Source organism: Lithobates pipiens, unplaced genomic scaffold, assembly GCF_037356315.1.
Source record: "Lithobates pipiens isolate NorthernLeopardFrog02 unplaced genomic scaffold, aLitPip1_a1.2 Scaffold_3, whole genome shotgun sequence".
Taxonomy (NCBI): Eukaryota; Metazoa; Chordata; class Amphibia; order Anura; family Ranidae; genus Lithobates; species Lithobates pipiens.
In genome coordinates, this window is record NW_027507790.1 from 216944476 (window position 1) to 216958276 (window position 13801).

Consider the following 13801-nt stretch of genomic DNA (forward strand, 5'->3'; position numbering starts at 1 on the left):
TGTGCAGTGGGTGCCCGGCTGTGAAGCCACAGCGGGGTGCCCACAGTTATAACGCCAGCGAGCAGAGGGGTAGACGAGCGGGGCTTCAATCCCCCACATCGCTGGACCCTGGGACAGGTAAGTGTCCAATTATTAAAAGTCAGCGGCTGCAGTGTTTGTAGTTGCTGACTTTTATTTTTTAAACTGGGAACACCTCTTTAATAAAGCAATATGGCGGTGTTCTATCAGAATACTGCTACCCATCAGAAAATGCGACGGAAGTGACGTTGCGAACAAAGTTGCTTATTGCGCTCCAACATGGCCGCTATGCATTGCAATACGTTTCCTAATGTGACAGAACACGAAAGAGGCAGAGGACATTATCTTACACAAGTCTTCAAATTCACACTTATTTTAGCAGTTAACTCACCTTATTTACTGAAATAGACAATTTCACCGTAATTATTTCAGTATATAATCAGTTTGCCACTAGGCAGTGCGGGGTGTACAAAGATGGCCGCCACCACCTTCTGCCTTCTTGCCCGGGTGTAAGAAGATGTCCGCTGCTGGCTTTTTGTTCTGTCTGATTAGGAAACCTATTGCATGGCAGTAAGTTTTTTTTTGTCTCAGAACGTCATAAGGTGGCGCTGTGGTTCATCCGAAGTCTATAAGAAGGCATATGGCGGATCCTCCGGGCCTAAGGAGGCGCTGTGGCTTGGCACCAATGATTATGAATTTATATGGCGGATCCTCCAAGCCGGAGGTGGCGCTGTTGCCCCGTTGGGTTTGTGTTGGTGTTGTTGTATGAAGTGACAGGCTAGGGGGCGGAGCGGGTGTTGTGATCGGGCCCGGGGGGTAGCGAGTTCCGGGACCGGGCTGTTCGCTCAAGCTATGTCTGAGGGGTTTGATCGTGCCCCGGGGGCTGGTAGGAGTAGAGGCCGCGGCGGACCGGGGTTTGGGAGAGGTCGGGGGTCGGAGCAGGCGGCCTCAGTGCCCGGATTTCGAAATCACCAGCAGTCCAACACCGAGGACGGCAACAGAGCCAACACACAGGGCCGACCGGGGGGAGCCCAGCAACAGGAACCCCTGAGACCACCTCTCACCAGTCCGCCTCGCATCACTGCAGGTACCCGAGGACCACCCCCCCCCCCCCCAATCACCGGGACCACCGACTCATCCCCACCCCCCAATCACCGAGACCACCGACACGCACTGCTCACTGACAAGCGCCCGGTTCTTCTATTGTTTCTTCCCCCCATCATAATTACTGCCCTTCCATCAATTCTGCCCCCCCTCCACGATCATCCTTGCTGCCCCCCCCTCCACGATCATCCTTGCTGCCCCCCCTCCACGATTATCCTTGCTGCCCCCCCTCCACGATTATCCTTGCTGCCCCCCCCTCCACGATCATCCTTGCTGCCCCCCCCCTCCACGATCATCCTTGCTGCCCCCCCCCCTCCACGATCATCCTTGCTGCCCCCCCCCTCCACGATCATCCTTGCTGCCCCCCCCCTCCACGATCATCCTTGCTGCCCCCCCCTCCACGATCATCCTTGCTGCCCCCCCCCTCCACGATCATCCTTGCTGCCCCCCCCCTCCACGATCATCCTTGCTGCCCCCCCCCTCCACGATCATCCTTGCTGCCCCCCCCCCTCCACGATCATCCTTGCTGCCCCCCCCTCCACGATCATCCTTGCTGCCCCCCCCTCCACGATCATCCTTGCTGCCCCCCCCCTCCACGATCATCCTTGCTGCCCCCCCCTCCACGATCATCCTTGCTCCCCCCCCCCTCCACGATCATCCTTGCTGCCCCCCCCCTCCACGATCATCCTTGCTGCCCCCCCCCCTCCACGATCATCCTTGCTGCCCCCCCCCCTCCACGATCATCCTTGCTGCCCCCCCCCCTCCACGATCATCCTTGCTGCCCCCCCCCCCTCCACGATCATCCTTGCTGCCCCCCCCTCCACGATCATCCTTGCTGCCCCCCCCCCCTCCACGATCATCCTTGCTGCCCCCCCCCCCTCCACGATCATCCTTGCTGCCCCCCCCCCCCCTCCACGATCATCCTTGCTGCCCCCCCCCCTCCACGATCATCCTTGCTGCCCCCCCCCCTCCACGATCATCCTTGCTGCCCCCCCCCTCCACGATCATCCTTGCTGCCCCCCCCCTCCACGATCATCCTTGCTGCCCCCCCCCCTCCACGATCATCCTTGCTGCCCCCCCCCCTCCACGATCATCCTTGCTGCCCCCCCCCTCCACGATCATCCTTGCTGCCCCCCCCCTCCACGATCATCCTTGCTGCCCCCCCCCTCCACGATCATCCTTGCTGCTGCCCCCCCCCTCCACGATCATCCTTGCGCCCCCCCCCTCCACGATCATCCTTGCTGCCCCCCCCCCTCCCACGATCATCCTTGCTGCCCCCCCCCTCCACGATCATCCTTGCTGCCCCCCCCTCCACGATCATCCTTGCTGCCCCCCCCTCCACGATCATCCTTGCTGCCCCCCCCTCCACGATCATCCTTGCTGCCCCCCCCCCCTCCACGATCATCCTTGCTGCCCCCCCCTCCACGATCATCCTTGCTGCCCCCCCCCTCCACGATCATCCTTGCTGCCCCCCTCCACGATCATCCTTGCTGCCCCCCCCTCCACGATCATCCTTGCTGCCCCCCCCCTCCACGATCATCCTTGCTGCCCCCCCCTCCACGATCATCCTTGCTGCCCCCCCCTCCACGATCATCCTTGCTGCCCCCCCCCCCTCCACGATCATCCTTGCTGCCCCCCCCCCCCTCCACGATCATCCTTGCTGCCCCCCCCCCCTCCACGATCATCCTTGCTGCCCCCCCCACGATCATCCTTGCTGCCCCCCCCCCCTCCCACGATCATCCTTGCTGCCCCCCCCTCCACGATCATCCTTGCTGCCCCCCCCCTCCACGATCATCCTTGCTGCCCCCCCCTCCACGATCATCCTTGCTGCCCCCCCCTCCACGATCATCCTTGCTGCCCCCCCCTCCACGATCATCCTTGCTGCCCCCCCCCTCCACGATCATCCTTGCTGCCCCCCCTCCACGATCATCCTTGCTGCCCCCCCCCCCCTCCACGATCATCCTTGCTGCCCCCCCCTCCACGATCATCCTTGCTGCCCCCCCCTCCACGATCATCCTTGCTGCCCCCCCCTCCACGATCATCCTTGCTGCCCCCCCCTCCACGATCATCCTTGCTGCCCCCCCTCCACGATCATCCTTGCTGCCCCCCCCTCCACGATCATCCTTGCTGCCCCCCCCTCCACGATCATCCTTGCTGCCCCCCCCCCTCCACGATCATCCTTGCTGCCCCCCCCCTCCACGATCATCCTTGCTGCCCCCCCCTCCACGATCATCCTTGCTGCCCCCCCTCCACGATCATCCTTGCTGCCCCCCCCCTCCACGATCATCCTTGCTGCCCCCCCCTCCACGATCATCCTTGCTGCCCCCCCCCTCCACGATCATCCTTGCTGCCCCCCCCTCCACGATCATCCTTGCTGCCCCCCCCCCTCCACGATCATCCTTGCTGCCCCCCCCCCCTCCACGATCATCCTTGCTGCCCCCCCCCCCTCCACGATCATCCTTGCTGCCCCCCCTCCACGATCATCCTTGCTGCCCCCCCCCCTCCACGATCATCCTTGCTGCCCCCCCTCCACGATCATCCTTGCTGCCCCCCCCCCTCCACGATCATCCTTGCTGCCCCCCCCTCCACGATCATCCTTGCTGCCCCCCCCCCTCCACGATCATCCTTGCTGCCCCCCCCTCCACGATCATCCTTGCTGCCCCCCCCCCCTCCACGATCATCCTTGCTGCCCCCCCCCCCCCTCCACGATCATCCTTGCTGCCCCCCCCCCCTCCACGATCATCCTTGCTGCCCCCCCCTCCACGATCATCCTTGCTGCCCCCCCCTCCACGATCATCCTTTGCTGCCCCCCCCCCTCCACGATCATCCTTGCTGCCCCCCCCCTCCACGATCATCCTTGCTGCCCCCCCCTCCACGATCATCCTTGCTGCCCCCCCCCTCCACGATCATCCTTGCTGCCCCCCCCTCCACGATCATCCTTGCTGCCCCCCCCCTCCACGATCATCCTTGCTCCCCCCCCCCTCCACGATCATCCTTGCTGCCCCCCCCTCCACGATCATCCTTGCTGCCCCCCCCCTCCACGATCATCCTTGCTGCCCCCCCCCCCTCCACGATCATCCTTGCTGCCCCCCCCCCCTCCACGATCATCCTTGCTGCCCCCCCCCCCTCCACGATCATCCTTGCTGCCCCCCCCCCTCCACGATCATCCTTGCTGCCCCCCCCCCCTCCACGATCATCCTTGCTGCCCCCTGACTCGCTACACCTCCAGCATTATCCAGTAATACTGACCTCTATATCCTCAGTCCTTCTATTGTTACTGCCCCCCCGACCATCATTACTACTCACCCATCACTATGGCCCTCCATATCATCCGTGTTACCTACCCTTCCATCATTGCTGCCTCCTGACATAGCTTACTATTTTTCCACCATTACTGCCCTCCTAATCTATCACTACTACCCTTCCACAGTACTGCCCTCTCTACCCATCAGTAATGCCATCCTGACCATCATTGCTACCTGTCCTTCCATCATTACTGCCCTCCTGACTATCAGTACTGCCTACTCATCCATCAGTACTGCCTACTCATCCATCATTACTGCCCTCCTATCAGTACTGCCTACTCATCCATCATTACTGCCTACTCATTCATCATTACTGCCCTCCTGATTATATCAGTACTGCCTACTCATGATCAAAGCTCGCCACAGCGCCTAGAGGCGATTCAGTTTTGCATTGTGCGCTATACAAGTATTTCATTCATTCATCCATCCATCATTACTGCCCTCCTGACTATATCAGTACTGCCTACTCATCCATCATTACTACCCTCCTGACCATATCAGTACTGCCTACTCATCTATCAGTACTGCCCTCCTGACTATCAGTCCTCCCTCCTGGCCTCTGTACTACCCTTCCCCTCACTTTCAGTGATAATCTAGAGGGGGATCTCCCTAATGAGGACACAGACAATACAATCCTGACAGGTGTTCTGATCTCTCTGTCTAAAATAAAAATAAAAAAAGATGGCGGCATCCTCCAAGCCAGGGCCTGAGACTTGCTGTGACGGGGGCTGGTCTTATTGTAAATGGGGTCTCCAGCATATCAGAAATGATGGTTTGTTGTGTCCCCATTATGACAGACGTAGGAAATGTCTTGTAGACGTGGCTCAGTGACACACGGACATCTGACACTTTGTTCCATAGATTGCAGATATCACTCCATGCTTCACAACGAGGAGCCTGCGGGGGTCTTCTTTAGTGTTTTCTTCATGGTGCTACAGAGGACACTGCGTCATTGGACAGCCCGGGTCACATGACTGACAGGACTTCCCTTGCTTGGATCCCTATATGTAAAGCTCACCACTGTGCTGTGTGGAGGGCCATCTTCCTACATATGATGTGCATTTCATTCAGCAGATTCATTGGACCTACACAGTAAGGCAATCCCAAATGGACCCCGTAGTGTTTTAGTTTGACCCCAACTCTTTTTCCTGTGATCTGTGCACCTTCCCCACTGCCCTCCATAATCACACTTTTCTCTTTACTGTCACATGACCCAACCCCCGAACTTCAGTTTCTGGAATACCTTCCATTACCCTAATGCTGACCCCATCATAGCAGATACCCGACCATTAAAGTGGAATTCCAGTTAAACAATCAAATATCTGCCCTTGGATAATATGTACAATAACTAAAACTTGTACATTATGGATTATTGTTGATTGCCCAGGTTAGACTATTGTTTCTAATCAATCAGCAATCCTGATCTTCACCCAACAATGGTGTACCTGTGCAGCCCAACATTTCTGCTTACAGGTACTTACTGGAAGCATTGTCAGTGCCTGTGTCTGAAGCGCAGTTCTGGGCAGCCCTGCCCCATTCCACCCACTTATGTCCTTGTCCCGCCTCCATCCTGGCTTGACCCGCCCCTGTCCCTCCCAGCTCTGCCCCATCCCACTCACTCCCAGCTATGCCCCATCCCACTCACTTATGTCCTTGTCCCACCTCCATCCTGCCTTGACCCGCCCCTGTCCCTCCCAGCTCTGCCTCATCCCACCCACTTATGTCCTTGTCCCACCTCCATCCTGCCTTGACCCGCCCCTGTCCCTCCCAGCTCTGCCCCATTACACCCACTTATGTCCTTGACCCGCCCCTGTCCCTCCCAGCTCTGCCCCATACCACCCACTTATGTCCTTGTCCCGTCTCCATCCTGCCTTGACCCGCCCCTCTCCCTCCCAGCTCTGCCCCGTCCCACCTCCATCCTGCCTTGACCCATCCCTGTCCCTCACAACTCTGCCTCATCCCACCCACCTATGTCCTTGTCCCACCTCCATCCTGCCTTGACCCGCCCCTGTCCCTCCCAGCTCTGCCCCATTACACCCACTTATGTCCTTGACCCGCCCCTGTCCCTCCCAGCTCTGCCCCATCCCACCCACTTATGTCCTTGTCCCGCCTCCATCCTGCCTTGACCCGCCCCTGTCCCTCCCAGCTCTGCCCCGTCCCACCTCCATCCTGCCTTGACCCGCCTCTATCCCTCACAGCTCTGCCCCATCCCACCCACTTATGTCCTTGTCCCGCCTCCATCCTGGCTTGACCCGCCCCTGTCCCTCTCAGCTCTGCCCCATCCCACCCACTTATGTCCTTGTCCCGCCCCCATCCTGGCTTGACCCGCCCCTGTCCCTCCCAGCTCTGCCCCATCCCACCCACTTATGTCCTTGTCCCACCTCCATCCTGCCTTGACCCGCCCCTGTCCCTCCCAGCTCTGCCTCATCCCACCCACTTATGTCCTTGTCCCACCTCCATCCTGCCTTGACCCGCCCCTGTCCCTCCCAGCTCTGCCCCATTACACCCACTTATGTCCTTGACCCGCCCTGTCCCTCCCAGCTCTGCCCCATACCACCCACTTATGTCCTTGTCCCGTCTCCATCCTGCCTTGACCCGCCCCTGTCCCTCCCAGCTCTGCCCCGTCCCACCTCCATCCTGCCTTGACCCATCCCTGTCCCTCACAACTCTGCCTCATCCCACCCACCTATGTCCTTGTCCCACCTCCATCCTGCCTTGACCGCCCCTGTCCCTCCCAGCTCTGCCCCATTACACCCACTTATGTCCTTGACCCGCCCCTGTCCCTCCCAGCTCTGCCCCATCCCACACACTTATGTCCTTGTCCCGCCTCCATCCTGCCTTGACCCGCCCCTGTCCCTCCCAGCTCTGCCCCGTCCCACCTCCATCCTGCCTTGACCCACCTCTATCCCTCACAGCTCTGCCCATCCCACCCACTTATGTCCTTGTCCCGCCTCCATCCTGGCTTGACCCGCCCCTGTCCCTCTCAGCTCTGCCCCATCCCACCCACTTATGTCCTTGTCCCGCCCCCATCCTGGCTTGACCCGCCCCTGTCCCTCCCAGCTCTGCCCCATCCCACTCACTTATGTCCTTGTCCCACCTCCATCCTGCCTTGACCCGCCCCTGTCCCTCCCAGCTCTGCCTCATCCCACCCACTTATGTCCTTGTCCCACCTCCATCCTGCCTTGACCCGCCCCTGTCCCTCCCAGCTCTGCCCCATTACACCCACTTATGTCCTTGACCCGCCCCTGTCCCTCCCAGCTCTGCCCCATACCACCCACTTATGTCCTTGTCCCGTCTCCATCCTGCCTTGACCCGCCCCTGTCCCTCCCAGCTCTGCCCCGTCCCACCTCCATCCTGCCTTGACCCATCCCTGTCCCTCACAACTCTGCCTCATCCCACCCACCTATGTCCTTGTCCCACCTCCATCCTGCCTTGACCCGCCCCTGTCCCTCCCAGCTCTGCCCCATTACACCCACTTATGTCCTTGACCCGCCCCTGTCCCTCCCAGCTCTGCCCCATCCCACCCACTTATGTCCTTGTCCCGCCTCCATCCTGCCTTGACCCGCCCCTGTCCCTCCCAGCTCTGCCCCGTCCCGCCTCCATCCTGGCTTGACCCGCCCCTGTCCCTCTCAGCTCTGCCCCATCCCACCCACTTATGTCCTTGTCCCGCCCCCATCCTGGCTTGACCCGCCCCTCCCAGCTCTGCCCCATCCCACCCACTTATGTCCTTGTCCCGCCTCATCCTGCCTTGACCCGCCCCTGTCCCCCCCCAGCTCTGCCCCGTCCCACCCCCATCCTGCCTTGACCCATCCCTGTCCCTCAACTCTGCCTCATCCCACCCACTTATATCCTTGTCCCGCCTCCATCCTGCCTTGACCTGCCCCTGTCCCTTCCAGCTCTGCCCATGTCTCACCCAGCACTATCTGTTCACCTCATTCACAAGAGCTCTAACTGGCATCTCATTCGGCTCCTCCTAGCCTTGCTTTGGCTTGAAGGAGTGATGGAGAGCAGTAGGAGCGCCTCTAATAAAACCTCTTTTACACATTTTACATATATCAATGCACTCGTGTGGCAAAACAGATTGCATGGAGGTAATTGAAATTTCCTTCCAATCGGCTTCCAGTTGTTTTTTTTTTTTGTCAAAGCTGTATTGAACAAGCTGAAGTTAGAAGCAGATTGGCTACCATGCAACACCAGATTTTGCACTCTCCAGTTCTAGTAAATCAACCCCACTGCCTCTTTGGTACTACAGTACATTCATTCTAACTAGTGGTGCACCAAAAATTCTGGTGCAGAAACTGAAAATTCAGGATATACTTGGCCGAAAACTGAAACCGAAACAGGCAGATTTTTTTTTAAATATAATGTGGCTGGCATTTTTGCATTGCAATCAATGGGATACAGAATGCCATTATCGGCCTTTTTTTTTTTTTTTTTTTCCTTTCTATCAGCAAATCTCTGATAACCCTATTTTTTAGCTGATATATCGGTGCATCTCTAATTTTACTCAATACTAGTGTAACGTCACTGCAGTCATCACTGTTGTGCCAGGATCCTGACCATACTATCTAGTGCTGCAACTGTTTCGCTGCATGTGCCTTGATTGCTGAACAGTGAAGCTTGCACGATCACAGCCCATTGCTTTACTGCAGGCTTCCCTTGTCATTGCACACAGTTCTTTCACATTGCTTTGAGGTTTTTTCTATGTAGAGAGAAGTTGGTGTCAGGCTTTAAATAGTCAGTCATGTGACCGGCTGTTGGACAGTCAGCTGGATCTCTTGCAGTTATTTGTCACAAAGTTGTATGCTTGGCGTCTGAAGAATATTTATTTGGGTGCCCATTAAGCCCCATGCACACTATTACATTTTCTGCAGATTTTTGCCTTCAGGTTTACCAAAAAACATATAATATGAGGTCAAACCTTAAGAGTTTCCATTTGTATGCAATCAAGCAGGCCCTTGCACTACATGGTTTTGGTTACTCTAAAGACAAAAATTTGCAGGAAATCTAATAGTGTGTATGGGGCCTAAGGCCCCTTTCACACGTTGCGGATCAGTAATGATCCGCTCGCTCAGCGGGGATCGCTCCGTTGTAACTGCTGAGCCGGCGGTGGACAGGGCGGTCTCCGCACACTGTGCAGGGACCGCCCTGTCCGCTCTCCATTCTCCTCTATGGGGATCGGATGAGCACGGACCGTCTGTCTGTGTTCATCCAATCCGCTCGGCAGACGGATAGAAAAATAGGATTTTCCTCCGTCTGCAGAATCGGACCATAGCGGAGGTGGACAATAGCGGCTGTCTGTGGATGTTTATCCGCAGACACCCGCTATCCCATAGGGATGCATGTATGTCCGTATTTCATCCGCAAACGGATGGATGAAATACGGACTTACTGTCCGCATGTGTTAAAGGGGCCTTGTGCTCTGTTGTAAAATAGGAAAGATTGTTGAGTTCGTCTAGATAAAGTCAGAAGTCTGATCCTATGTCTTGTCTCCTATATAGTAGCATGTAAATTCTTCTTCACCTTCTGTTTCTCACACTGAAAGATGAGACGTCAAAAGGAATGGCAGGGGATCAGGATTAGCGGACTAGGGGGCAAATTGTTATATATTATTTTTTTTTATTTTTTATTAGTTTTGGATATAATGGAGGTGGATTAGAAGAGTTGTCAGTTTTTATTGTCTGTGTTCCTCGTTTTTGTCCTGTTTAGAGTTCTCATCGAAAGTAAAAGAAAATCCCACATTTTTGGTTGTGCCCAGAAAAGTAATAGAGACATCTTTGAATGGGGACACTAATCTCTGCAAATCCCTTAACCACTTCACCACTGGGCACTTAAACCTCCTTCCTAACCATACCAATTTTCAGCTTTTGCTGCTCTCACACTTTGAATGACAATTACTCAGTCATGCAATGCTGTACCGATAGGAAATGTTTGTCCTTTTTTCACATAAATAGAGCTTTCTTTTGGTAGTATTTAATCACAGCTGTTTTTTTTTTTTTTTTTGCGCTTTAAATAAAAAAAGACTGAAAATTCTGTTAAAAAAAAAAAAAAAATTCTTTTGTTTCTGTTAAAATGTATGGCAGTGTATTGGCAGAGTGCAGCACTGTGGGCTGGATCTGTAGTGCCCACAGTGCTGTAAACAATCTCTCCCCTCTCGCACTGTACAGATCGGTACAGAGAGGGGAGGGAGGAACCGGCATCATGACATCACACCAGTTTGTTTACAAGTGATCAGCTATCAGTGGCCATTTACCCTGATGTGCTGGGTGCCCTGGACCAGGTGGTCACTGATGTTCCGGGTGCATGCGGGAGCGTGATTCTGTGAGGACGTCCACCCAGAATAAGCCAACCGCGCTATAGCCGTCTTTCAGCTATGGCCCGGTCAGCATGTGGTTAATTTGCAGGGATTGCCCTCTTATTTCCTGTTTTGGCTATGGGTCAGGAAGTGAGGGGAAATCTCCTCTGTTCGACACACATTGCAAAAAAATAAACTGACAGGGGTTATAACCCTCCCTTACTCTATCCAAAATGGGGGGTGCCTAAAGCTCTACTACAACTTTATATTTCCTGCTAATCCAGACGTTTTGGTCACAGGTCCGTACTGCCATTATTTCCCAGATGCAGCTTCCCTTACAGCAGGGGTGTCCAAACTTTTGTCCTTCCTGGGCCACATTGGAAGAAGAGGAATTGTCTTGGGCTAAACATAAAATACACTAACAAAAAAAGGAGAGCTGATGAGCAAATAAAGTTGGACAGATTACATGTTCTTGATCACTGATTTTAGTTGACAGTCCGAGTAATAAAACTTCAGTAGAATTGCCTCCCCTCACTTCCTCTCTATATTTCCTCCCCTTTCTTCACACCAGCCCCTCCAAATCCCCCATTTGCATAGTACCACCTGTGTATGTAGAATTTCATTGTATGGTTGTATAATATTGCATAAATGAGCACAGTGGAAACCATTTTCTAATCAGTCTATTGTTGTAATTCTCTGCTACTTAAAGTGGTTGTAACCCTTAATTATAATTTTTTTTATCCTGATCCTTTAAAGCATGTTATACAGCACAGTGCTTGTGCTGTGCCATTTACCTTTTTATATTCTAAAAAAACGTGGTTGATCCTGCCAGTTCCTGTGTTCCCATCTGTGCTGACCATAGTAATCATGGCTGCTGAGCCCTGATTACCATGGTCAGTTTACGTGCCTCTGTCAGCCACTGGTGGTCTCTCTCCCCCTCCCTCCCTGCCTGTCAGCTCAGGGCTGTATAAAATGACTATTGAGAAATTCTGTAATCCGCTGCCTTACGTGATAATATAACATCCAGTGTGTGTTTTTTGTAAAATGATTGCGATAAATACCTTATTTACAGCGGCGCTGGGTGCTCACGTGACCCACCAGAGCTCTCCTTCTCTCTCCCAGCTGCTATAAGTGGGGAATCTTGGCCCCTTACACAACGCTGTAAATTAAGGTATTTATCACAATCATTTTACACAAAAACACACACTGGATGTTGTATTTACCAGTCTTTAGGAGGGATGTGCTGGAACTGAAGAGGGTCCAGAGAAGGGCAACACTAATAAAGGGACTGGAGGATCTTCGCTATGAGGAAAAGACTGCAAGCATTGAATTTATTCTCTCTGGAGAAGAGACGCTTGAGAGGAGATAAGATATTGATGTATAAATACCATGCTAGTGACCCCACAATAGGGATAAAACTTTTCCACGCAAGGGAATAAAAACAAAAAACATTCAGCCATTCACTAACATTAGAAGTGAAGCAGTTTAACCTTAAACTGCGTAGAGGGTTCTTTACTGTCAGAGCAGTAAGGATGTGGCATTCTTTCAAAAAACTATTAGATGGGCATCTAAACGACCACAACATACAGGGATATACAATGTTCAATTAACATAAAAGCACACACAGGTTGGACTTGATTGACTTGTGTATTTTTTGAGCCTTACCAACTATGCAACTATATTATCATGTAACACAACGGATTACATATTTTCACAAAGTGACTTTACAACCTCTTTGTATGCCTTGTTAACAGTTCTAGAAAATAAAATAAAATCCCAAATTTTGGGTTGTCTCCAGAAAACTAAGAGGCAAAATCTTCCAATGGGGCACCAATTCTGGTGACTTTGGGGGGGGGGGGCTTTCCCTTAAAGCGGTTGTACAGTCTTTTTTTTTTTTTTTTTTTTTTACTTTTACCTACAGGTAAGCCTATAATAAGGCTTACCTGTAGATAAAAAAAAAAAATCTCCTAAATCTGTATGGTTTAGGAGATATTCCCATCGCAATCCCCTCGCAAGCGGCCCATGCCCACAGGGGATTCTCGGCTGAAGGCCCGGCAGACGCCGGACCCTGCCGGAAAGAAATCGCATGCGCGGGAGTGACGATATCGCGGCTCCAGCCACTCAGCGCCAGAACCACGATACCTGGAAGACACGCCGAGGGAACAAGTCTGCTCCCTCGGCATGGATCGAGTGAGATGTCAGGGTCTCATTCTAAGGTAAGTATTTCATAATGAGCTAGTATGCGGTGCATACTAGCTCATTATGCCTTTTGCATTACAGGTCTGGGGCAAAAAAAAAAATGTCAGCGGGTTTACTCCGCTTTAAAATGGAGTTCAACCCAAAAGTGGAACTTCCAACTTAATGATTCCTGATCCCCCTGACATGCCATTTGGCATGTCAATTTTTTTTTGGGGGGGGGGGGGGGGGGAGCGGGTACCTAATTTTGACAGGTACCCTACTGCCACTTCTGCTCTTGGCACCGAGCGAAAGTTCTCCTCTCCCTCCCTGCAATCTTCTGGGACACTTCACAGGTCCCAGAAGATTTCCCGGCCATTCAGAACAAACAGCGTGACTCGCACATGTGCAGTGCGCACCCGGTAGTGTAGACACAAGCTGTCACAGCTGGGTGCCACCCACACTTGCAATGCCGGCGCCACAGAGAGAAGCGAGGGTTTGGGCGACCGTATCGCTGGACTGTGGGACAGGTGAGTGTGTGTTTATTAAAAGTCAGCAGCTAAACCTTTTGTAGCTGCTGACTTTTAATAAACACAGAAATGGGGGGAACTCTGTTTTAATTTGCAGGGATTTCCGCTCGCTTCCTGTTTTGGCTATGGGACAGGAAGCAAAGATAAATTTCCCCAATGGGACATGGTAAATAATACCAAATCTGACGGGTTATAACCCTCCCTTACATTCAAAATAAAAAAAAAGTTTTGCCTATAGTTCTACTTGAACCTCTTCCTGCCGATGTGGCGCAAATATTCGTCCTCTCAGCAGGTGGGCTTTAACACAGAGAGGCTACATATATCCAGCCCTATGTAAACACTTTTGTGTGGTGAGAGCGAGCGCCCTTCCAGCA

The 13801-nt window shown here is 53.7% G+C and overlaps 1 protein-coding gene across 2 annotated transcripts in view; it reads left to right on the forward strand.

Annotated features, from left to right (window-relative positions):
* The first annotated feature begins 763 nt into the window (after positions 1-763).
* Positions 764-13801, forward strand: part of PAIP1 (poly(A) binding protein interacting protein 1) — a 50661-nt gene continuing 37623 nt past the window's right edge. The window contains exon 1 of one of the 2 annotated variants that reach the window (XM_077462776.1): positions 764-1105. In XM_077462776.1, coding sequence (XP_077318902.1) covers positions 871-1105 — 235 coding nt within the window. In that variant the 5' untranslated portion in view covers positions 764-870. The remainder of the gene's footprint in view (positions 1106-13801) is intronic. The other variant, XM_077462777.1, reaches the window with a different exon arrangement.